A 26,321-nucleotide genomic window follows, 5' to 3' on the forward strand; every position below is an offset into this window, starting at 1 on the left:
TAAAAATATTTATAATTCCAGGCCAGTCACCATAAAGAGGCCATTCTCTCTTTTCAACCGCAATGTGTCCTACATGTTACTTTTGGCAGCCAGGGCAAAAGGCATTGTCATAGTTTTACACTTGGGTATAATGTGACAATGTCGAGATCATTAAAGGAGAACAAGGCTCTTGGGACACATGTTCCTTTGAAATGTGAGAGAGAAAGAAAAGCCCTGTTGATGTAATTGCCTTATAATAACCATGTAACTGCAATTTTCAGCGCACCCCACACCCTGTGGAATTGCAGAACTACAAGAGCAAGAAGTAAGTAAGCCTTTGTTCCTTTCCATTCATACTTATTTTTCAAGACCTACAATCAAACAAGGAGGTGAACAAAGTTGTTTGCATGGCATAATAAACTTGATGTTATGTAGGCATGCAATATCAATAATAATAATACTCATGCACAATGGATATGCATGAGTATTATAAATTTGGAACTGTTTAAAAAAAAAGAATTTGCATCTCTCTGGGGTGAAAAGTAACTTAGGTAAATTTGAGGATTTGTATCTTTCTCATTTATTGGACAATATCCATCAATATATTGATGGTAATAAATAAATGTATTGAGTACATATGTAATAATAATAAAGGCTTTATTTATTGAGGATTTTGTATAAACTCATGAGATGCTCTAACGGGAGCACTATCATCCTTTTTATTTTACAGATGAGGAAACTGAGGCAGAGACATTGGAGAGCTGGCTGCTTCACAGCTCTGCCTTTCACCAAAACAAAGGCAAGTTACATGGAGAAAAATCATTATTCTTCTATTTATTTCATTTTTGAGAAACATGTGGCTTGTGGGATCCTAAAAGGCAACAGGGACACTCAGTTTTTGACAAATTTTTTCCTTTGAATTATGATTATAATTCCTAGAGATCTCTGAAAATACAAGGAACACAATCTGTTGAAGTCCCAACACAAGTAATCTGTGCACCTCAAGCTCCCAGTGCACAGGAAATGCCTGGAGCCCAACAGCCAAGCAGCAAGGATGTCTCTGGAATACGGTGCTCACTGTACTCTTCCAGAAGTTCAATAAAGACCTGGTGGCTCTTGAATTTCTATCACAGTTTGAACCAAAGATATCTAAACTATGTACATGTTATATGCAAGAATCTGACAGCCATGGTGGGCATCATAAATGTCTTGAATAGTCTCCATCAAATTCAAGAGCAATTTAGCATCTGACGTGTAAACAACTAAAGTTATTAAAGGGTAGAACTAACAGTTTACTATGCCAGGGAGGGGAGGAGAGGTGGGGGAGAGGAAGCAGAGCAGAATATAGATGAACAGGCAATGTTCTCCAAACAGGGGGAAATTTTCATGCGAGAAGGAGGCATTAGCCTTGTCCTAAATGTGTGAATAGGATTTTAATAGGAGGAGAGAAGGGTGGAAAGGCAGGCCTGGCAGAGTCTACAACACGGGCAAAGGTGCAAATGTGTATGACATCCAGTGGGCAGCTGGGAACCTCAGTCTGGAGCAAGAGAAAAAGCAGAGACAAAGAATGTGTTTGTGGAGGCATCAGTATAATCACAATCCTAATAATAGCAACCATTTATTAATTGCTTACCATGTGCCAGGGAGCTGCTAAAAGATAAATAAGACAGAGCCGAGGACATAATTCATTAAGGAGTAGATCCATGCATGCTCAATGAGCAGTAGATTAAATTTCAAGCTACCAAATCCAACTTGACAAAGTCCTCCTCCTCTGCTCTGAATCCTCCCAAACCCAGAAGAGGCTACAGCCTGAGCAAAGGCAAGCCTGTTCTCAGGGAGCCGGTGAGTCCAGCTTCACCATCGCCAGGCTGGGTAAACCCAGCAGGGTGCCCAAGCCCCAAAACACAAATGTGGTGGTGTTTGCTAAGGTCCAAACCCATTGGCCAGAAAGACGCCAAATTCAAGAATGCCTAGGAAATTTTCATCCCATGAAGGAACCCATTTCTTACAGACTTGCAATAAACACTTATTGATTCATTTTTAATTGACTCGAGGCCTCAAGACTCCACAGAAGTGAGTTTCTCAGTTCAGGGAAAGAATTCTCTCCATGGGCACATGAAGGAGAACACTCAGCTCCATGGGGCTTTATGCTATGTAATCAGAAAATACAGTAGAACTAGAAACAGCAACTATCTCAGTTACTGAAATGGAAAAAAAAAGACATATTTTGGGGGGAAAGAATTGAAATCCAGGCCAATAAATCTGTCTACCACAGTCTAACAGGTAATAATTTTGGAGTTTTGTTTTCGTAAAGAAAGAATGAAAACAATAGTGCTTCATGGATCGAAGCCAAGTGAAATAAGTAACCACTCACAACCTGCAAGTCCTGCTCCTGTGGGCATTTCTTAGTGCCATGTGTCCCATATCAGCGCTGTTGAAAACTAGGAAAGCAAAGGTCAGGTTGGCATGACACCCCATCAGTGGAGACAAATTTAATTCAGTAGACAACTGGGTGCCTCAGAGATTTATGGGCGGAACAGAAGAGTGACATGATGAGAATCATGCCTTGGGAAATAGCGGTGGATTAGAGTGGGGAGACGCTGAACATTCACAGCCACAGTGATGCAGACAAGAGGTTGTGAGAGGTCACATGGGGGAAGTCACAACCAAAAAATAAAAAATGGCACTCTGGGTGCTGAGGCTTATGACATACTTTCATTCTTTTTTATTTCTTACATTTTTTTTCTCAATGCATTAAGTTTGCAACAATAAACATTTAGGAAAACTTTTTGTCATCCTAAAAAAAAAGATAGCACTCTTGAGAATGAAAGTAGAGGGCTGTGCCAGAGGAATTCCAAAACTCCACAACAGTCAGAGAGGAAGAGATGCCAGAGAGGGAGGATGCTAAGGAGAAGAGGAAATCAGGTGATGATTAGAAGAAAGAGAGGGGAGGGAGGTGAACAACAGACATGGATGTGATGGCTTCAGTTCAGTTCCAAGGTGACCACAGAATGTCCAAGTAACACCACCAGGCTGGGGTTGGAAACAGTGGTGTGGGGTAAAAAGACCTGGGTGTCATTTCCACAGAGCTCACTGTTAGAGCTCAGGGGCTATCTCCCCGGAGAAGGGAGTATAGGAAGAGAGGGGGAAGGGTTAAGCACAAACACTTTGGGGAGGCTATTTTTAGAGGGCAGGAGGAGTAAGAAGAGACAGAGAGTAGCTAACAGAACCAGAAGAATGCTGTGTCATCAAAGCTGGGAGCATAGGATTTCCAGAAACAGGTGGATGGAAACAATATTGGATGCTGTAGTGTCATGCTGTCTAACCTAGTAGCCACTAGATACATGTTTAAGTTTAAATTCATTAAAATTAAAAATTCAGCTCATCGATGGTACTAGCCACCTTTCAAATGTTCAACAGCCACCTATGGCTAGTGGCTACCATATTGAGTGGCACAGAAGAGAACTAGACATCACACAGAAAGTTCCATTGGACAGGACTACTTTGGAAGCATGGAGCACCTTAATTAGTGCCTTCTGATTTCTTGGAAGGCAGGAAAGCTCTATAATAATTTTAATAATAATGATTTCAAATATCTCAGATAGGATTTCCCAAATAACTTTCTACCTTACATTCTAAGATAATGCCAATGGACAAAAACACCAGTAGATGCTATTAAAACCTCTACAGGATAATATACCTATCATCTTCTCTCCAGATTTTTAAACCTATCTTTTAAATCTTGTTTTAAACCATTTGAACTACCCCATAATATATTATGTACTGAATCATAACCATATAATTTGGGCAAATTCGAGAATATTTTGTGAGCGCTCACCAAGACCAATCTAGTAATTAGTAAAAATGGATATACTACCAACATATTTTCTAAAAATCTAATATCAAGTAAATATTGATTAAAACAGAAGGCTTTCTCTAGAACAAGTATAAGGATTTGATGTGAGGAGGCATAGGGAAAGTGGGTATTGAAGAACTTTTCATAAGCATACATTTTAAAACATAAAATCTCTAGGAAGGCCCTTTATTAATGATATATAACAAAACTTTGGTCTAGGTGAATGTACCCATCTGCTCTTTCTGCTCCAAGAACAAAGACAGACAGGTGCCTTTTTATAAACACTCTCCTTTCTTTCTTACTAAAGGATTCCCAAATTGATTTAGGGTATCAGTGAGTACAAGGAAAAGCATACAATTCCTGAATTCCCTTGCAATCAATGATAGCCAATCTTATGTAACCAAAAGTTAATGAGTGAGGCTTCTAGAAGAGCCCTGAAAGAACCAAGTCAACTGGAAGGATCTCTTTTCACCTTTCTTGTCTTTCCCCTATCTTGTCTAGAATTAAGACATGATCTTTGGTGCCCTAGGCACCATCTTTGATCTTGAAAATGGACACCATGCACTAAGACTGAGGGAACAGGAAGACAAAAGAAGCTTGTACCCTGATGACATTGTGGATTCTCATCTTCACCTTTGACTTTCTACCTATGGAATTATTTCAAGTGAGATAATAAATCTCCACCTTTGTAATTGAGAGTCTTGGTTTTGTGCATGTAGGTGTAATTCCTAACCCACCCATGTCCTTAGGATATAGTAGATAAAAGTTTGTTAGTTTCATAAGAGAATGTATGGCCCTAAATTTATCAAGAAACTACAACTAGAGAAACTTAATTATAATTTTAAGTACCATGTGTAATTGTCAAAGTGAACTAAGACTAATAATAAATATAATTAACATTTGTTCAAAGTTACATTCCAAAAAGTTTGCTAGGTATTTTACATATACCCCTCATTTATTAGTCAGTCTGATGCCATAAGGCTAGTGCTATTACTATCAGAAGAAACTAAGGCTTGCCAAAAGGGCAGGGTTAAGTCACTTTGCCAGGGCTAAGAGTTAAGATATTAATCTTTAGCTCTTAGAATGAGGAGTCAGTGTCTGGTGTGGTGGTGCCCTCCTATAATCCCAGTGACATGGGAGGTTGAGAAAGGATGATCACAAATTGAAGGACATCCTCTGCAACTTAGCAAAGCCCTTAGCATCTTGGCAAGACCCTGTCTCAGAATAAAAACTGAAAAGAACTGGGAATGTAGCTCAGTGCCCCGGGGTTCAATCCCCAGTACCAAAAATAAATAAATCAATAAATGAGTTACTATGTGGCTTAGCCTCTCATGTAGATTTATCCCAAGAGTCCACAGTCTGAACAAACATTGTAAAAGGTAAAAAAAAAAAAAGGGGGGGGGGACTTTAATCAGACACTTCAAGAATTTTTGTAAATTGTATAATTCTCTGAAACACCATTAAAAGACCAAACATCTGAATAACTGTGTACCGAAGGGAGAAGAGATACATACTAAGGGAATTAAAAACCTATTCAGGGAAATAACAGCAGAAAATTTTCCACATTTTACAAAAGACATGAATCCCCAGGTACAGGATGTATTTAGAACCCCAAACAGACATGATCAGAAAAGAACCTCTCTGCTTCACATTATAAATCATCAAAAATACAGAACAAAGAAAGAATATTAAAAGCTGCTACTGAGAAGTGCCAATCTAGATTGAAAGGCAAACCTTTCAGCAGATTTCTCAGTAGAAACTCTAAAGGCCAGGAGGGCATGGAATGACATATTTCAGGTCCTGAAAGAAAATAAATGCCAATCAAGATTACTATGACTATCAAGGCTAAACTTCATATTGAAGGAGAAGTACAAACCTTCCAAGATAATCATAAACTTAAGGAATTAATGACCACTAGACCAGCATTACAGAAGATACTTAAGGGAATACTACACCCAGAAGAGGAAGAAAGATTAACAATCACAAGAGCACAGGAAAGAATAAATCTTACTAGATGAGTAGACATGCAAATAAGAAATGAAAAGAATCAAATATTACCAATATAGTAAACCTTCAAATGTCTAAGGTGAAAAAACAATGAGCAATGAACACAGAATATTCAAAACAACCCAAAGAAAATCAACAAAATGACAAGAACAAGTATAAACCTTTCAATAATAACATGAATGTAAATGGTCTTAATTCTTCAATTAAAAGGTACAGGTTGGATAAATGCATTAAAGAATTCATGACTACTAAGATGGCACTAAAGAAAATACTTAAAAAAAAAAAAAGAAACGCTACCCCCAAAAACCCCAGAACTCACAAATGAATAAATCTTATTTGAAAAGTAAGCAAATGAGAAACAGAACCAAAATAAAAAATCAAAATGGCAGGAATTAATAAACATCTCTCTATAATAACATTGTATGCAAATGGTCTCAAATCTTCAACCAAAAGACATAGGCTGGTAGAATGAATTTATAAAGAAGATCCAACTATGTGTTGTTTATAAAGACTCGCCTTACAGGCAAAGACAGCCACAGGCTGAACATTAAAGGATGGAAATGGATACACTGTACAAATGGAGTCTGAAGACAAACAGGAATAGTTATTGTCATATCTGAGAAAGTAGACTTCAAGCTAAAATTAGTCCAAAGAGACAAAGAATGTCATATTGGTAAAGGGAACAATCCAACAAGAAGAGATAGAATCATAAATTCTCATGCCTCAAACGCTGGTGCACCTCATTACAAAAACTGACACTATTCAAATTGAAGACCCAGGCAGACCCCAGTATAAGACCCTGCAGAAAACATATAAACACATGGACACTAAACAATACAATTCTGAATGAATGGGTGACAGAAGAAATTAGTTTTAAACAATTTTTAGACTCAAACAAGGATAACAATACAACATAACAAAACCTCTGGACACTATGAAAGTGGTTTTAAGAGGAAAGTTTACAGCTATGAGCACCTACATAAGAAAATCAAAAAGATCCCAAATAAAAAAATATAATGATGCATTTCAAGACCCTAGAAAAAACAAGAGTAAACCAATTCCAAAACAAATAGAAGGAAGAAAATAATTAGGCAAAATCGATAAAAATAGAGAATAAAAAATACAAAGGATCAATGAAACAAAGAGTTGGTTCTTTGAAACGATAAATAAGATTGATAAACCCTTAGTCAAAGTAACCAGAAGAAAAAGAAAAAAGACCTAAACTAACAAAACTAGACATGAGAAAGGGGATACCACCATGGATATCACAGAAATGCAGAGGATCATTAGGGACTATTTTGAAAACTTATACTCCAATAAATTGGAAAACCTAGAAAATGTGGATACATTTCTAGACTCATCTGACTTGCCAAAATAGAATTGAAATAACACAGAAAATGTAAACAGACCAATGGCAATCCATGAGATAAAAGCAGTAATAATAAGTCTTCCAACATGAAAAGGCCAGGACCAGATAGATTCTCAGCCAAGTTCTATCTCCCTTGCAAAAAGCATTAATCCCAATGTTCCTCAATTATTTCATAAAATATAAAGATGGAACACTTCCAAACTCATTCTATGAAGCCAGTATCCTCCTCATACCAAAACCAGATAAGGATACATCAAGGAAAAAAAAACTACAGATCAATATCCCTAATGAACTTAGATTCAAAAATTCTTCATAAGACATTAACAAATCATATTCAACAACAAATATATATCCAAAGCCACACCCGAATACCCACCTCCTGCAGCCACACCCTACCACTTCAGTTATCACTCACTTAATCCTACCAGGGGATTAAATCACTGATTGGGTTCAGACTCTCACAACCCAATCATTTCTCCTCTGAAACTTGTTGTATTGTCTCACACATAAGTTTTGGAGGACACCTCACATCCAAACCATAACAACACCACATTAAGAATATTGTACAGGGCGACCAGGTTGGTTTTATCCCAGAATTGCAAGCATGGCTCAGCATTTGAAAATCAATAAATGTAATTCACCACTTAAATATTGAATTAAGGACAAAAATCACAGTCATCTCAATAAATGCAGGAAAGCCTCTGATAAAAATCAGCACTCATTCATGAAAAAAACACTGAAGAAACTAGGGATAGAAGGAACCCACCTCAATATCATAAAGGCTACATATGACAAACTGAAAGCCAACATTATAGTACATGGGGAAAAACTGAAAGTATTTCCTTTAAAATCTGGGACAAGACAAGGATGTCTACTTCTCACCACTCCTATCAATACAGTACCAGAAACTCTAACCAGAGCAGTTAGGCAAGAGAAAAAAAAGGAAAAGGGATAAAAATAAGAAAGGAATAAGTTAAATTATCCCTGTTTGCAGATGATATGATCTTATATTTAGAACATCCAAAAAGCTCCACCAGAAGACTGCTAGAGCTAATAAACAAATTCACCAAAGTAGCAACTTACAAAATCAACATACAAAAATCAATACCTTTCTTATATACCAATAATGAATCTGCTGAGAAATAAATCAAGAAAACAATACTATTCACAACAGCCTAAAAAAATACCAAGGAATAAATCTACGAAGGAGGTGAAATACCTTTACAATGAAAACTATAGCACACTGAAGAAACAAATTGAAGACAACACAGGATATCCTTGTTCAAATATAGGCAGAATATCATTAAAATAGTCGTACTACCAAGCAATATACGAGCTCAATGCAATCATAAGAAAATCAAAAAGATCCCAAATAAAAAATATAATGATGCATTTCAAGACCCTAGAAAAACAAGAGCAAACCAATTCCAAAACAAATAGAAGAAAGAAAATAATTAGGCAAAATCGATAAAATAGGATCAATATGTACTGGTACATATTAGAAGTACATATTAGAAGACTTGGAGAAAAATCCCAGGAACACAGTCATCTGATACAATACTAAGGAGCCAAAAACATACACTGGAGAAAAGACAGCCTTTTTAACACATGCTAGAAAAAAATGGTTATCCATATGTAGAAGAATGAGTCTATTTCCTTATCTCTCACTCTGCACAAAAGCCAATTCAAAATGAATCAAGATCTAGGAATTAGCCCAGAAACTATGCAATTCCTAGAAGAAAATGTAAGATTAATACTCAACACATAGGCATAAGCAATAATTTTCTCAAGAGGAATACTAAGGTTCAAGAAACAATGCCAAGAATTAATAAGTGGGATGGTATCAAATTTAAAAGCTCCTTCAGAGTAAAGGAAACAATTAAGAATGGGAGAGAAATGCTAACTGTTCTTCTGACAGAGGATTAATATCCAGAATATATAAAGAACTCAAAAAACTGAATACCAAAATAAATAAATAAATAAATAAACAACTGATAAGTAAATGGGAAATAAACTAAACAGATACTTCTCAAAAGAAGAAATTCAAATGGCCAACAAATACATGAAAAAAATATTCCAGAGCAACAGAAAGTAGGGAAATACAAATCAAAACTACACTGAGTTTTCAACTCACACCAATCAGAACGGCAGCCATCAAGAATACAAACAATAATAAATGCTGAAGAGGATGTGAAGAAAAAAGGAACACTGTTGGTAGAATTGTAAATTAGTACAACTACAGCAAAAATCAGGTTCTCAAAACACTGGGCATGGGACCACCATATGACCCAACTATATCACTAGATCAGAATATGGAACAGAACATGAACATTAGGAAGAAAGGTGGTAAATTTCAAATACATCCTGAAGTTTAGTTAGTAGTACTCTAAAAATGTTAATTGTCTTAGTTGATAATTGGTTTAGTTATTAACATTAGAGGAAGTTTGGTAAAACATATACATGAACTCTCTATATTATTTTTGCAAGTTTTCTAAAAGTTTAAAATCATTCTAAAATAAAAAGATTTTTGTAAAAAGTTGTCCAACAATTACCTCTAGCAGAAGTGAACTCCAAATACAGAGTTGAATTGTTTTCATATTTCAAGGGATGTACCTATGGTATATATTTACTGTTCCAGAGCATTTAAAATGAGAACATGTCCAAATTAGTTCTATAAAGTTAATGCAAACCTCACATTCAAATCTAGCAATATCATCTTAAGGAAGAAAAATACTATCTAACCTCACCCATGAATACAAATTCAAAATCCAAATAAAATACTAAAATCTTAAATACATCCCAAAATACCATCATAATGCAGTACACTTACTTCTAAGAATGTTATGATAGCTTACTATTATGAAATTTACTAAAAATATGGGGCAAAAGCATTTTATAAAATCAACATTCAACTCTTATTTTTAAAATCACAAGTCATATACTTTTTAAAAATATATTTATTTTTTAGTTGTAGTTAGATACAATACCTTTATTTTATTTATTTTTATGTGGGGCTGAGATCGAACCCAGGGCCTTGCACGTGCCAGGCAAGCGCTCCACTGCTGAGCCACAACCTCAGCCCACAATTCACATACTTTAAAGTATAAAAGAATACTTTAACATCTACTTCAAGACAAAAGGTCAGAAACTTAAGTATCACCACTGTTATATAATATCACTTTTTAGGATATTGCCAATGTAATAAGAATAAGAAAAAAGATGTTCAACTATTAAAAGAGGAAATGCTGCTACTGTAACGTGATAATGACACAGAAGCAATTAGAACACAGGATTCAATAAGTGGAATTCTTAAAAAATTAATAAGAACTCATAGGTTTTTCTATATAACTATAGTACAAAATGTAACAGAAAAGATCATGATTATAAGAACAACCAAAACCATAAATAACCAAAAATAAACTCAACAAAAGTGTCACAGAGGGAAACACGTTTCAAAATAACTAAAAGTTTCAAAAGTATCACCATAAAAATAACATAATGTGACAAATGTTAATTCATTTGATTTAAATTAATATTTTTTTAAAGATTAAAAGGTGGTAGTTGAACCACAGCGTCAATGTAGTAAGAGTCACAAAACTGTTCACATTAAAGTGATTAACTTTATATTATTTAAATTTAAAATTATTTAAAATATTTATGTTGAAAAAAGAAAACTGCATATCTTTGCTTATGAATATAATAAGAAATTCAAATAAATAAAATAATTTGAAAGAAAGATTATACAATGTTGACAAGAATAATAAAAACAGATAATCTCATACTTCTGTATGCAAAAGTATAAACTGGTAAACCTCTTCACAGGACAACTGAGCAATACTTGTCAAAACTTAAATGCACATAACTTTTGAGTCAGCAATTTTTCTATAAATTTCTCTTACAGAAAATATATATACATAAATATGTGAGTGAATGCATGTGTGCACACAAAGTACTCAATGTGGAACAGTTCTCAACAACAAAAAGCTAGAAACAACACAAATACTGAAAAATAAGAGACTGATTAAAGAAAGCATGTCAATATTATAAAATACTATGTAGCCATACTGTTAGTGATATAATCATTTTATTAAAAAATATTTTATAAAATAAATGTATATGTATATGTGTGTGTTTATAAAGCAGGGTTGCATACTTCTAAAAATTACAATGTACTTTTATCTAAGTGGTATAATTATAACTATGTCTTCTTCCCTGTGTTTTTCCTATGTTTTCCAAACTTTCTACAATATTTATGTATTACAATTAGTAGGGAAAAATAATACGGTCTTATCTATAGTTGAAAGGAACTCCAGCATCATGTTGCATTAAGTATTAAATGCACAATGTATGTGAATGTGCATTGTAAATGCACTTCTTCATATATAATGTGCACCCATATGCATTAATATGCATTGCCTCTAAATTCTATATTTGCCAGTGGCCACCTTGCAAAACTTAGAATAAATGCTTTTCATTTTCATCAGCTTCAACCACAGTGTGAAAAAACTCATAGCTAGGACTGTAGCTCAGTGGAAGAGTGCTTGCCTTCCACGTGTGAGGCACTGGGTTCCATCCTCAGCACCACTAAAAATAAATAAAGATATTGTGTCTATCTACAACTAAAAAAAAATTAAAAACTCAAAGCTGCAACCAATAATGTAAAGACATTCTGATGTTAGGTCAAGAATTGAAAGCAACACTCCATTTTTGGAAAGAAGAAAGGAAAAGATCATCCTGACAGGCATGAGGGCAAGATAGCAAGTTGATCTTGCAAGCCTTAAATCTCCTGTTCTACCCATGGCAGAAAACAGTGTCTACTTTTGTTTCATCGACTTTTCTTTATCCCCATGAGAAATGTGTTATAGTATCTATATATACACAATGGTCTATTGCTTAAGTAAGCCAGGACAGCAAGGCAGGAAACTAGGGTGTATGTTTTAAGGTTTAGATCCTGTCTAATCACATATCATCAGCAAGAATTCAAAAGTGGAGCTCAATATGAACATGCCATATGTGGGATCTGCACACTTACTATTCCCCCAGAACTTCTCAGCTTTGAGCAGCCAGTGTTCAGACTTGAGAAAATACTTAGTAGCCTTCATATCTATTTCCGAGAGCCTTACCACATCTGGGGGGTGGGAGGGAGCGGAAAATATACCCGTGATCATGGGTGTAAACAGCCTTCATCACAGGGACCCTGGGAATTGCCCAGATCCATTATAGGAATTAAATGTTTTCAAATCTCTATGTTGATGGCTCCCAAAATTCCACATAGGAGAGGTTTAAAGTATAGTAACTTGGAAGAAAGAGGGGCTTGGAGCAGTGGCTTTCACATTTTTACTTCAATGTTCAGTAATTGTTACTTTCCCGTTGTGACCTTTTACAAGCATATGAGAACTGTGCATAAATATAAGCACACACATTTACAGTACTAAAATAAGAGTTTTATGAAGCAATACATACACTGTGTGATACACCTTGTTCTATTCTATTATGTTATGTTCCAATGCATTCATTCAATTTAAACTTCTACCCAAATTTCATTAAAATTATTCTATTAGTCCATCATCACAGCAGCAACCTGCAATTGGAAAAGTATTGGGCAATGGGTGTTTGGGGCTGCATTTATGATCATTTGGAGTCTGAGATAGAGCTATGCTGACCCCCTGACACCACAGGTACACTGTTTAATTTTGCTCTCATTGAGTTCTTTAAGAAGAAAAGCTTGAGAATTTATGATATGTTATAGAAGTGTTCCAAATCACAAATTTCCAAAATCACATTTACAGAAATCACTTCTATGGGTATAACTCAAATGTCTGACTTTTCCTTCCAATCCCTCTTTGACACCTTGGCATAGTAACATTATTGGCACTATGGGGGAAGCTGGAAGTGGAGTTACCATAGGAAGAACTGTTGAAGAGTTCAATGTTGAAGAAAGCATAATCTCCACTGGTCATGCCATGTCTGTGTGCTGCCAGCATGATACTCCGGATGGTGTCACCGCTCGCACACATGATCACCACTGGGGAGAGAAACAAACAACAAATGTGAGACACCCAACACAGCAGACAGTAAGCATGCAAAACCAGTCTGGAGTGCTGGACATGGGACAGGGTAGTTAAAGGGTCCTGAAGCATCTCCTCACATAAGGTACTTTCTATAGTAGTTCCCTTTCTCTGCAGGGGAAATGTTCCAAGGACCCACCAGATGCCTAGAACTGTGGATGATGCCAACCCCTATATATACCATATTTCTTCCTATAAGAAAATACCTATGATAGAGCTTAATTTGTAAATTAGGCAGAGTAAGAGACTAACAACAACAACTAATAATAAAATAGAACAATTATAATAATATACTATAACAAAAGTGTTTAAAACCCCTTGAATTGTTTATTTTTAGAATTTTTCATTTAATATTTTCAGACCACAATTCAATACAGGTAACTGAAACCTCAGACAGCAAAACCACACAGATAAAGAGGAGACTACTATATTCACAAAGGAAAAAATGGTAACTTTATGGAAATTAATAAAAAATCACTGAAAGAAATTATAAGGAGGAATGCTTCTTTATATTTTCTTAATATTTGTACCTTCAGATTAAAGGAACAATAAATCATTTAAACTATTTCACTTAATATTTATCCCTTTGACGCTAACACTGTTATAGAAAATAGTGTAATATTTGTTGAATTAAAATGTATCCATTTATGCATGCCCAGCTTCTATAATAAATACTTGATAAACTTTTATAGGTGAATAAATGAAATTTTTCTAAATCAAAGATTTGCAATCATAATCTTTAGTGTTTTCTAGTCTTCCCATAAAATAAGGTTTTATTTAAAAATCAAAAACATAGTAACTTTATTGAGGGGGATCTAGCTGAAACCACCATAAACAAGTGAGACAACATCACCAACTGAGGAAAAGAAGGCTCACCAGCCTCCTGGGAGAACACAGCCCGTAGGCGACTGGCACCTTGTCAAGAGGAAGCAGCCACAAACCCAGCTGGGGACAGACTGTGGAATAACTCACCTGGGCTCTTTAAAATGGTCAACTTCATGAAAAACAAAGACAGGTTGAGGACACATTCTAGACTGGAAGAGACTTAGAAAATGAAAGAACGAAAAATGCCCTTTTATTGAGGAACAGCTCTGCATATTTATAGAGCCAGGGGTGGTTTGACAGTTATGACAGTTTAATGGTTGAACAGTTTGACAGTTGGCATGGGGTGCTTTCTGATTGGTAGGTAACGATCATGTGAGTCAGCAGGGCTAGTCTGATTGGTGGGTAAGGATCATGTGAGCCAGCAGGGCTAGTCTGATTGGTGGGTAAGGATCATGTGAGCCAGCAGGGCTAGTCTGATTGGTGGGTAAGGATCATGTGAGCCAGCAGGGCTAGTCTGATTGGTGGGTAAGGATCATGTGAGCCAACAGGGCTCACCATTGGACGGCTCTTCTCGGGGGATGAGGAACTCAGTCTTTGGAGCCAGGCAACTCCCAACATAAAACATGGCAATGTATGATACTTAATTGGACTCTGGACCTTAAGTATATATATATGTAAAAAGGGGAAGGGGGGGCATTGTTTAAACAGCTGGTGAAATTTGACTAACTCCTGTGAACTAGATAATAGAACTGCATTATCACTTTTCATGACTCCTCCTTATTCTTAGGAAACATACCCTTAAATATTTAGGAGTAAAGAAACAATGATGGGGTTGGGGATGTAGCTCAGTTGCAAAGTGCCTGGCGTGCACAAAGCCCTGAGTTCAGTCCTTGGCCCTGGGGGAAAAAATCAAAAGAAACAATGATTGTGGGCTGGGGATTTAACTCAGCAGTAGGGCACTTCCCTAGCAAGTGTGAGGACCTGAATTCTATCCCCAGTACTGGAAAGCAGAAGAGAAGGAGGAGGGAGGGCTACAAAAAGGGAGGAAGAAGAGGAAAAACAATCCTGTACTTATAAAAATACATATTATCTCTCTCTCTCTCTCTCTCTCTCTCTCTCTCTCTCTCTGTGTGTGTGTGTGTGTGTGTAAACAGAAAAGAGGAAGGGAAGGGAGGGAACAGATTTGTATTGAAAAAGCAAAATGTTAATATTTACAATTGGTGAAAATCTGGGAGAAGGCTGTATAAAGGTTCTTTAGATTTTCCAAAAGTGCACAACTATTTCAAAATAAAGGGATTTTTCCATTAAGCATGGTAGTACACACCTGTAATCCCAGTTACTCCAGAAGCTGAGATAACAGGATCACAAGTTCAAGGCCAGCCTGAATAATTCAGTGAGACCTGTCTCAAAATTAAATTTAAAAAAGGGATGGGGATGTAGCTCCATGGCAGAGTGCTTGCCTTACCGGTATGTGCAAGGCTCTGGGTTCAATTCTAGTATCTCAAAATGAAAGGGTTTTTTCCTAAGTAATACATTAAGTAAATCACTAGATTTTCCCATTATAAACTAAGAAAAAGTACTAACTGCTTTTCATACTTAATAGCATGGCAAATGCATTTCCCTTAAAAAGAAAACTCAGCGGCTATAGAAAGAACATTTTTCTGGCATATAAGAAGATGCAGTGAGTTCCATACACATTTTACTGTCTGCATTTTAAAACATTATTTAAAACTCAACACAGAGGAAATAGTTAACAAGATCCCCATGTTCCCTTTTCATGTCCTCTCAGTTTATAGCCACGCTATGGGATTTGAGAGGCTTTAAGCAGCTCCAGATGATTGTTGCCTGACACCTAAGAGAGACACCAGCTGAAGTAAAGTAAGGACTTGGCTGTTGTTCAATTTGGTCAATTCTGATGGTCCCAGACTCCGCAACCATGTATTTGCTGCATACACACTATGCAGAGAAGAGACCCACAGAGACCTGGGTTTTGTAAACCATGTTATCACGATGCATGCCAGACCTCCAAGATGTTTATGTGCTTGGTAAAAGCAGGGGTGCTGAAAGGCTATGCCTGAGCAGCTTTGGCAACCTGCATGGAGGGCTGGCTCTTGCTGATATTTCATTTACTGCACATTAACTCAAGAGGGTTAGGTCTTGATTCTGTCATTTGGTATTACAGAAGGGCTTCGTGCATGGGATAAAAGCTTTAGAGAACAAGTTTTTAAAACAGGGTAAAACTGCTAATAGACCTATAATGATGGGAGCAGGTATTGCTTATGCTTGGAAATACAGTTATATGCATTTGGGATAAACAAATGTCATGATATCTCAGTGGGGAAGCTCTCAAAGAAACTCCTAATTATTCATTATGACAGAACCTTGTTTTAGCTCTCATTCAAATCTGGCCCTTTCACTTAAAAAAAAAAAAAAACAGTCAAGATGTCCCACAAAATAGCCAGCTAGGAGGTAAGGCCAGACAAGTTTGAAGAATATGGATTCCAGGAGTAAGCGTCTCCAGAAAGGAGCCAGGAAGCTCTATCTGGCTGCCTACTAGACAGTCCTTATCATTTTTTAATCAACTACTTGTAGTCTAGGGTGTATTTCTCAGTTCCCATGTGCAAAACCTGATTCTGCCATTACCTAGAGAGTAATGTCATTGCTTAGGGGCAGATTTCCAATAACCTACATCAGATATTTATGGCTGCAGATTACTTAAGTTTCATGGAGACCTGAATGGCCATGAATATATTTGGGTCAACTTGCCCTGTACCTTGGGCATGCCAACGGGGTGGGGGAGGGGGCAAATGATGAGCAGTAAGATGCCAGTGAGGATGGAATTAGAATCAAAAAGATCATTTGAAGGATTCAGGCATCCAAAGGCATGAGCCACTGATAACCTTAAACACCCACATAAGAGCTACACCTGCCTAGGACTGAACAGACTATGCCTCAGGGCCAGAGCACACGATTCCCCATGTCATGGGTGTGTTCTGCCCAACACTGGCTTCTGTGGCTTCTTCTCCTATCTTTAAACTCCTGGCCCATCTCCTCCTCTCTCCCCATCAACACTACCCCAAGCCTTCTGATGGGCACATTCTTTCTTTAAATGTTAGTACCCACTTAGTCTGAGCAAAAGCGTTATAACACAGCATTTATCTAACTATGCAGACTTTGATTATTTTCAATCTTACCATTTTGTGTTAACCTTGTGATTTACTCTCAAAAGGAACCCCTAATTCCCAAGTTCATGGGCAGCTCACTGTCTCTCTTGAATAAACCAAATCCATAACATACATTATCATCAAGTTTCAGTGCAAGTTGAAGCAAGTATTTAATGACTCTAGCAAAGCAGTCAGAATGCAGAATCCCAAATTTTTATGATGCTCTCTGATCTCCTTCAGTTGTCTTATTCATGCCTAAGTAAACAGCAAGTATTTTTAGGAACTTGTCTTTATACAGTTTATCAAAAGGCTTTAAATAGTTTTCATTGAAATAGCTTTCTCTTCCTATTCATGTCTAATCAGTTTATACAATAACTAATTAAATTAAGTAATAAGCACAAGTGGCATAAACAGATTTGGAAAGTATGCAGAGAAGTATGAGAAGTGCCTAGAAAATTCCAGAGAAATATACTACCCACCAGCATCAGTAACATTTCCCAGCAAGAGGAAAAGGAGAGATTGTATGTTTGGTGAGTCTGAAAGAAAACACTGGGCGCTCCAGGCCCTGTCCTCTTTCTTCCCCTTTGAGATATGTCTACTAACAGAGAGTACCCTTTATGGGTTACTGCTCCTGGAGAGGGAAATTACAGCTTCAAAGCACTGGCTGTGATTTGGTAGATGTCTCTGCCTAATTTGGGGAGGAAGTACTAGTAAGCAGGCCCTTTTAGCATCAGATCTAAATCCACGTTCTCCAATACATTTAAGTAATAATAAACAGGACATTTTCATATTCTCCATCTGATTTCTGCACCTATGTTCCTTTTAATTCTAAATTTGGAAGGGAAAAAGAGATAGATGTTACTGCATGGAGGCAAGACAAAGTGTACCACATCCTGCAAGCCAAAAGTGTGATAAAAAATGAAAAACCCAAACTCAATAGTAATTTTGGAAGAAATACAAAAATAAAAATCTGAAAACCCTCCCACCATGAAAAATAAAAATTTAAAGATAAATCAGGTGGTATATAGGAAAAAATCATAAAAATAGAAGATCAATCCAAATAAGAAAAAAAATCTAGAAAGAGAAAAGCAGTGTGGATAAAAATCTTGAAAGAAGGAGATGCGGCTCGGTACATACATAATATATACACACATACACACATCACACACATCACAAATAAACACTCATCAAAGAAATAATTTAAGAAATTTTCCAAGAATTACAAGAGTTTCTGGAAAGAAGCGGCCTACCAAGAGTAATAAGGCAAAATACTGGCATTAATGCACATCCTAATGAAATGTTAAAACACTGGGAGCAAAGAGAAGATTCTAGAACTTTTCAGCAGAGGGGGCGGAAAAAGATAAGATTACTTCCAGAATCTGAATCTATTCAAGCTTCCTAATAGTAACATCAGGATTTAGAAGACAACAGAGCATGTTGTCAAATGTTGGGAGAAAATTATTTCCAACCTAGAATTCTACAATCATGTTTAAAGGCAAGATGAAGAAATTTCCATTTGTGACAAGTCTGAAAATTCTCATTCATTCTTTCTCAGAAAGTTCCTAGATGATATGCTTCCCCCAAACAAGGGCTTGAAGCAAAAAACAGGAGCACTAGGACCTAGCTCAAAAATAGAGGTGACTAGAGACCTAGGAAGATATTGAAGGAACAACGCAGAATGACAACTATGAAGTATAGCTCAAACACTACTACACTGAAGCAGCTCAGGAGCTTAAAACAGATAATTTTGTAATGGTTTAATTCTAAGTCCATAGGAAACTAAGAAAACAAACAAACAAACAAAAGGTTGTTTTTGTTTTTGTTTTTGTTTTTAATTTTTACCCTAAGCCTGAAAGCGGAGCAAGAAAGATAGTGTCAACCTGCATGTCTTGACTGTGAACAGTATTTAGAAGAAAATAATAATATTGATACTGAATACTGAACTAAACAAAATTTTAACAGGTCCATGTTAAAAGGAAAATGTGTATGTGGTTAACAGACAGTAGAAGCGACCTTGATCATCATCTTCCATAAAATAATCTGTTATTTAGAGATATAAAGACAAATAACTACAAGAAAGCTACATTAGCTAAAAATGATTGCCTCTGGAAAGTCAGAAATGGGGAGTAGAAAGCAATGAAAGTTTTCTTAATCAGATTTGTATAATTTTCTGATTTTAAATTATGTGGCTTATAATTATTTTTGCTAAATTAAAATCTTTTTTTTTCAAAAAAAGTTTTCTCTGGCTGTTTTCTACATTTAATAGCAATGGATATTGTTTGCAAAAATGAGATATATCTTCTTTTTTGTTGTTCACAAAGCGCTACCCTCTCTGAAGGTCTGGAATTTCTGCATTGCAGCCTACAGTGCTTCTCTTTTTCCATGTTATTCTGTGTAAGTTATTTTATACTTATAGTTCATTATTTAGAAATTCTGATCAACCACTTTATCATTTACCACTCATTTACCCGAGACTATTAAAAATGGATGATTCCTGTATTGATTAATTACTATTATCTCTACAGCTATTACCTAGGCCCAGTTTGATGACATATTAATAACTAAAATAATAAAACTCCAGTTTTTCATTTAAAAAAAATCTTGTGTGTAGAATACTCTGAGTACTGTATTTTATAGGGAATATAAACGAAAAACTCCTGGCTTTAATTGCTTGAAAAAAATGACTTAATTCTAACTCTGTCTTTTTAAAGATAAATCTATCAGTTGGGGATATAGCTTATTATCTATCATGTAAGTGTGGAATATTGAGGGCAGTGCTCATATGCATATGTGAGTCCATTTTAAATAAAGACCATTATTTTAAAAATGTATGCTCAGTCATGTGTATGTTGGTGACATAAGCTAAAGACATGAGAGGAAAAATGGTTTTAAATTATTGACTTATATTTAGTAACTCCCTAAGATGAAAAAATAACTGAAGTCTTTTAGTGTTTATGGATTTAGTACAATCCATAGTAAAAAAAAATAGTCATATGATTATTTGGGATAGCGCCATTGTACAGTGCCATTGAGAGTGTCATTTAAGAGATTAAAATATTCATTTGGATTTAAACATGAAGTCAAGCATAGCACAAAAACAAGTGCTAAATGTTCTCAACAAAAGAAGGGGCAAAGGAACTCTCTAGAGAATACTCTAGTTCATAATGCTTAATAAGGAATTTTCAAAGGCAGAAATACTGTCAGTTACACCTTAAAAGTATACTTTTAAGGTGTATAAACAAAACAATGACTGACTTTCATTGCTTGAAAAAATTAGTCCATTCTATCTTTTTTAAAATAAATTTACCATTAAGCATGGAATATTGAGGGTAGTAGTCAGGTGTACAAGTGAATCTATTTTAAATAAAAATCATTATTTATTAAAAAAAAAAAAGAGCCTATGCACAAATCAGAACCACCAAACATCAGTTTGAAGAGGCCTAATTCTCACCAGAGTCCCTGTGCCTCAGGGTAGGAAGCTCCTGCACAGTGCCTTGCACAGGTAAACCCAAGCTGGTAAGTTAAGACACCAGATCCCCAAGCATCTGCTTCTCAACCCAGGGTTTTCTCCCATGGCAGGACCTTCCCTTCTCAGTAAAGGTGCTTATCATCACATATATAAAGTAACAACCATTATGATAAAACCACATTTATTGAGCCCTTACTATGGGTCTGGCACTGTTTCAGCACATTCCAGGAGTTAGTTCCTCCCATCATCCCAGACAAGGCACTCTCCCTAACCCAATTTTACCTAAAGAGTCCCAGGTACAGAGTTCAATAGCAGCCCAAGATTCACCAGGCACTGAGTGGCTGAGTTACAGACTCCACTGAAACTGAACCCCCTATTTAACACATTAACTGTTTATGGTAAAGTAATAACTGAATGTGTTTGTAGAAGATCCCCTGAGATCTTTATCATCAAGCAACTTTCTCTCCTGAGAGTAAGGAATTTGGAAGGTAGGAAAAATGGTTTAGGAAAGAAACTATTTTATTTCATATTTCCGAATATATGTCAGGTCCTTGTTGAAATATATTTTAAAGTAAGAGTCATAAAAATCATAACTTTATCACCTGTAAGGTATAAACCTGAGCCCAGCAAACTTTCATCGCTAAATTCATATCTAGAAGGAAAAAAAAAGCAGAGACTTGGTAATATCTATGAGGCTTTGAGATATATATAGTACGTATATAAATTTTATATATAATGTGTTATATAGACATATATATGTCTATATAACACAAAAAGGGGGGAGGGAGCGCGCAGTAGCAACACAAGGCAGCCCAAATCCTCTAAAGCCTGAGGCCACCAGCCCCCCAGGCCCACCACGGGACTACAGCCCTCCCTGTGCCAGGGCCTCAGCAACTCATGTGAGGATGAGAGGTCCCTGGCTGAGATCTACCCTCACTTGGGCAAACAGATCCACTCTGCCTTGTATCCCACGCCACGTGCGCTGAGGTCTCTGACTGCCCACTGGAACCAGTCCAGCAAAGGCAGCACACACACACGCGCTTGCAAACGACGGATCTCGCCGATAGAGAGACACACCCCCAACCCCAACCAGCCCTAAGAAATCTCCAACTTCTAGTTCCTGGCCCTGGAAAACTGAGAGCTGAAGAAGCAGGTTCCAGGGGCTATAGCAGTCCGAGATCTGCAAGGAGGCTGCGGCAAGCCGGGGACCGCAAGGGCGGAAAGAAACAGATGTGGGTTCCCAGGCCAAGCGTGGCGAGTCCGCAGCTGTTGAACACAAATGCTCTTTTTCACAATCAGCAGAGCCCGCGCCCCGCCTGCTTAGCTGGCAGGGATTCGGTGCAGACAGCCTGGAGTTCGAATGCTCAAAACATGCCAGGCAGCCTACTGTCAACACTTCCTGCCCCTTCGTTCTAAAGAGTGTGTTCATTCAAGTCCGAGGCCAAGATGGGAAGCGGGATGGCTACAGCTTCATCCTCAATGTAGTCTCTGAGAGTATCACCTGCTTCTGAGGTTCCCAGCCTCAGGTTGTGCTGGCCCCTGTGGCCAAAGCTCAGATGCCAGTCCGTACCAAGATGTAGACAAACCCTGCGCATGGCTCAACCCTGCTCCCCTCGGTGGCACAGGGGTTGCGAAGAGTTTTGCTGGGTTTCACCCCAGGCACTCCAGGCGCGTGCGCACTGAAGGAAATCGGAGGCGGTATTCCCTGAGTGCAGTTCACGCCAACCCCTCTACTATCGAGGAGGAAACTGCACTATGCTGGGATCTCACCACCAACCCCCCTCCTCGCAGTCTACCTGCAGTAAAATGTGCCGCAATAGGGGCTTCCGCTATTACCTTTCCTCGACCATACTCGCTGCAGCCATAGCCACCATTTCCAGTCTTGAGCACTTTATCCAGTTTGGGTATTATTCCAAACCCCCTAGAGACCCGCCAAGAAAATTTGACGCTGAGTGGAGGCAGGTGGAAAGGAGATTCAATGGCCGCTTTCCGAGAGCGCTCCCGCAAAGTCTAGTTCTGGGCGCTCTAGAGATTGTGATGACGAAAGCCCCGGGAAAAATGAGTGTTGCCCGAGTCCAAACACTACGAAGCATTTTTAGTAGAAACCACAGAAACGTGTTTGTAAGGGGCTAGAGGGGTCAAGGAAGGAAGGACAGAGCGACACAATGAGACTTTTAAAAGACGCCTGGGGTCTGGAAAATCGAGAGGCCCGGGCGTGAGCCAAGTGGCAGCGCGCAGCTGCACAGCGTCCTAGGACGCTGCCACTAAGCGGGAGCGCACAACAGCAATGGAGAGGGTAACAACTTCTTTCGGCCTTAGCATGCTTCAGACCCTGAAGCAGGGCACTGGTGGTGCGCCTCTAATCGCCAACCCTGCGCTGGCAAAGAGGGAGCTGGGAAGAAAAACCCCGAGTGATTTGACAGCACCTGTCAGACACGGACCCGCAGAAGACGGCTTTCTCCTTGCCCAGACCCTTCCATCTCCCCAGGACCCTCTAAGTACACCCCTCCACAGCGATGGGCGATCCTCAAAGATCGCTGCCAAACAGCTCACACCTGGCAAGTCCCCGCGCACACCCTCCCGGGATCCTTAGCGCCACAGGGAACAGTGAGGTCTGCAGAGGACAGGACCGGTGTGTAAGGAGAGTCGCGGAGAGAGGATGGGTTAGGACCAGGGGTCCGGGACGCGCTCCTGCTCACCTCGCTCACTGGCCTGGATGTAGCGCACGATGTCGTCCAGGTCCAAATCTTTGGTTTCGTCGAAATTGTAGGCAGACGTATGCAAACCCTCCTCCTGGAAAACCTCGTGAACACCCTCGAGGGTAAAGTAACAGTTCCGTTCCAGTTTGTCATCGCTGTAGACGAGCGCGGCGCGGCTCCAATGGTGGTGGCGGAACAAGGCTAGCATCATCTCGCCCATTTTGGCGTAGGCAGGCGCCACGCGCGTGAGGTGCGAGTACTCAGTTTCCTTGTGTTGGAAGCCCGCGGCCAGTGCTCCGGCCGACAACATGGGCAGATCCCAGTGCGACGCCAGTCGGGCCACCGGTGCTGCAGCGTACTCGCAAACAGGCCCCAAGATGAGGTCGGGCTTGGCGCCTCGTGCAGCCGCCACGCGGTCCACTAGACTGAAGAGTGCGCGGTTACCGCAATCCGAGTCCTCGTAGGCCACCTGGAAGCTAGTGCCGGGCGGCAGAAGCCGTCTCCCGGTCCCGTTGCCCTCCACGCTGCGCAGGGCATACTCGATGGCCGGCCGCACCCGAGCCAGTGAGAACAAGTACGAGTCGTCCTGGGGCAACAGCACCAGCACCTCGATCTTCTGAGGAGGCAGCGCCTCTCTTTCCCGGCGCCCGCTGCCTAGGCCCATGCCCCCGCCGCCACCCGTGCCGCCAGCCAGCAACGCCCAGCCGAGCAGGACGCACGCTGAGAAAGTGAGCACCAGCAGGGACGGCATCGTGCCGCAAGAAAGCGGTCGCCTTCGCCGCCGACTCACCCTCTGCCCCCCACCCACCCTTCCTCTTTCTTCCCCACTCTTCTTTCTGAGGTCCCTGCGCCCCCTTGGGCGATCTAAGAAAACAGAATACCCCTTTCACTAACGCGCCAAAAGATAGAGAGGAACAGTCCTTCTCTTCAATGTCACTAGTTTTTTTAAAAAAAGAAAAAGTTCACCGAGTGTAAATCTGTGCGTCTGTAATATACATATATACTTATTATAAATATATATATTCGCCCTCCCTTTATACATATGCTATTTGCTTAGAGGTGGCTTCTTATTTGGGCGTTGCTAAGGTTGCTTTTGAAAGCGTATTTGTAAAAGAAAAAAAAAAAAGTTAGACTTGTCCAAGTGCTTGTAATTGACGGTGCATCTCCTTCGCGTTTGATCTCATTGATTCGCGCCGGTTCCTGGATCCATAGCCCGCGTTTAAATAGCGTGGCAGCGGCGGAGCGTGTTACCACACAAGGCGAGCCAAGGACCGACTTGTATTTCCAGGGGGTGGGGTGGGTGGGGGTGGGAAAAGGTGGGGGCTGGGCTGGGGGAGCCTGTCATTAACATTCTTACATCAGGGCTCCTCCCCGCACCCCTTCCTTGCCCGCCGCTCCCCTCTTCCCTAACCCTCACTCCTGGCCGGCCTTAGGCCGGTTCCTTAAACCCTCATCCGCCCACGTCTGCACCGGCAGCAGCCCCTACAGATCCGCGCGCCTCTCCGATCCCCGCCTTTCCCTGGCCACGCTCTCTCCAGCTCCAGGCTTTAAAAGAGGAAATGTGTTTGAAAGTAAAGAAATGCGCGCGCGCGCACACACACACACACATACACACACACAAACACAAACTGGGGGGGGGGGGGAGGCGGACGACAGGATTGGAAGGAGGGAGTGGTTCTCGAAATTGATAGTTTTGGTGCAAAAGTCGTAGGTCCCCTTTGCTCTCACCTCTTTAATGATCCGCGCACATTCCTCCCTGGTGAGCCTATCCCGGTCGGGCACCTGACCTTCCTGTTCGCCTGGAGAAAGGTCAGAAAACTAGGAGCAAGGTCCCAATGCAGAGGCTCATTTGAGGGACCGACGTGCCCAGCCTACCCGGGCGTTACCCTCACCTTTCCTTCCCCGACTCCGCCAGCCCCCTCCCTCTGAGCCGCGCAGGTTCACTCTGGAAGTCGCAGCGGTGTCGGGGTCGGTCACTGTGTTTCCGCCTGCAGACCCTCCGCCAACGCACCGAGAGCAAGAAAGCGAAACTTGTTGCTCCCGAGAGCGAGCAAATGATTCAGCTCCTGGAGATGGCACTAAGCTTGAAATGCGTCGCCGAGACGTTCTCCAGGCTTTGTTTGTTAAACCAGGTAACTAAATAAAGGGACTGTCTCTTCGCTCTGCTTCCTGGAAGATCCCCTGAGTGGGGACGAACGCACTCTGCCAGACCGAGCTCGTGGAGATCCATCCGCTTCTTCTCCCGAGTGCGCTAGGCACTAGGCTGGAGGCTAGCGATGCCAAGGAAGGTCCTGCTTCCTAGACCCAGTCTATTCACTGGTCACGGTCACTACGGCAGTAGAGACGCGGTGGAAACAGGAGCATCGCAAGGAGTTCGCCGCGCAGCTAGGCAGGTCAAAAAGGAACTGGACCCTCTGTACGCCTTAACACACCGAAGTCATTTGCACTGTGAACGAGCTGCATTGCACGAGAGAATTCTAACACTTAAGTCCCGCAAATTAACATAAATTGAAAAATGTTTTAAAATGTTCTTTCATTTGACTGGGCGTCCCAGTCCACAAATTTCTATTAGTCTTAAACGTACGCCCTCTCTCGGCAGAAGCTTACATCTTAACCCCGGTGCCACCACCCAGGCGCTTTTTTTTTTTTTTTTTTTTTTTAACGTTAAGGCCCTAAAGCACCCTCGCTCTGATTTGTGACCGTGAAAAGGCAAATTGAGGTTTCCGGAGATGTGGCAACTTTTGGCATCAGCTCTCTTCGCTCTTAACGACTCTCCTTATCGCTCTTTCTGGCATCATAACTGTAATTATGGGTAACGTCTCAGCCTCTTGGTCATTTAGATTTCAGATTATGCACCGTTTTTGCCTAAATCCTAAAGTAGGAGC

At 39.6% G+C, this 26,321-nt stretch overlaps 1 protein-coding gene and 1 long non-coding RNA gene across 7 annotated transcripts in view; one reads left to right on the top strand and one right to left on the bottom strand.

Moving 5' to 3' along the window:
• Positions 1–25,559, bottom strand: part of Npr3 (natriuretic peptide receptor 3) — a 67,178-nt gene extending 41,619 nt beyond the window's left edge. For 2 of the 6 annotated variants that reach the window (XM_026390163.2, XM_026390162.2), the window contains exons 1-2: positions 23,437–24,702; positions 13,114–13,236 (exon numbers count right to left, since the gene is read on the bottom strand). In XM_026390163.2, coding sequence (XP_026245948.2) covers positions 13,114–13,236; positions 23,437–24,187 — 874 coding nt within the window. In that variant the 5' untranslated portion in view covers positions 24,188–24,702. The other 4 variants (XM_026390165.2, XM_026390166.2, XM_026390164.2 and 1 more) reach the window with 4 other exon arrangements.
• LOC144255462 (uncharacterized) lies at positions 9–4,483 on the top strand. The gene is made up of 3 exons (XR_013343759.1): positions 9–304; positions 710–778; positions 4,337–4,483. It is a non-coding gene; the product is annotated as an uncharacterized LOC144255462 (long non-coding RNA).
• Positions 25,560–26,321: the final 762 nt, after the last annotated feature.

Source organism: Urocitellus parryii, chromosome 1, assembly GCF_045843805.1.
Source record: "Urocitellus parryii isolate mUroPar1 chromosome 1, mUroPar1.hap1, whole genome shotgun sequence".
Lineage (NCBI taxonomy): Eukaryota > Metazoa > Chordata > Mammalia > Rodentia > Sciuridae > Urocitellus > Urocitellus parryii.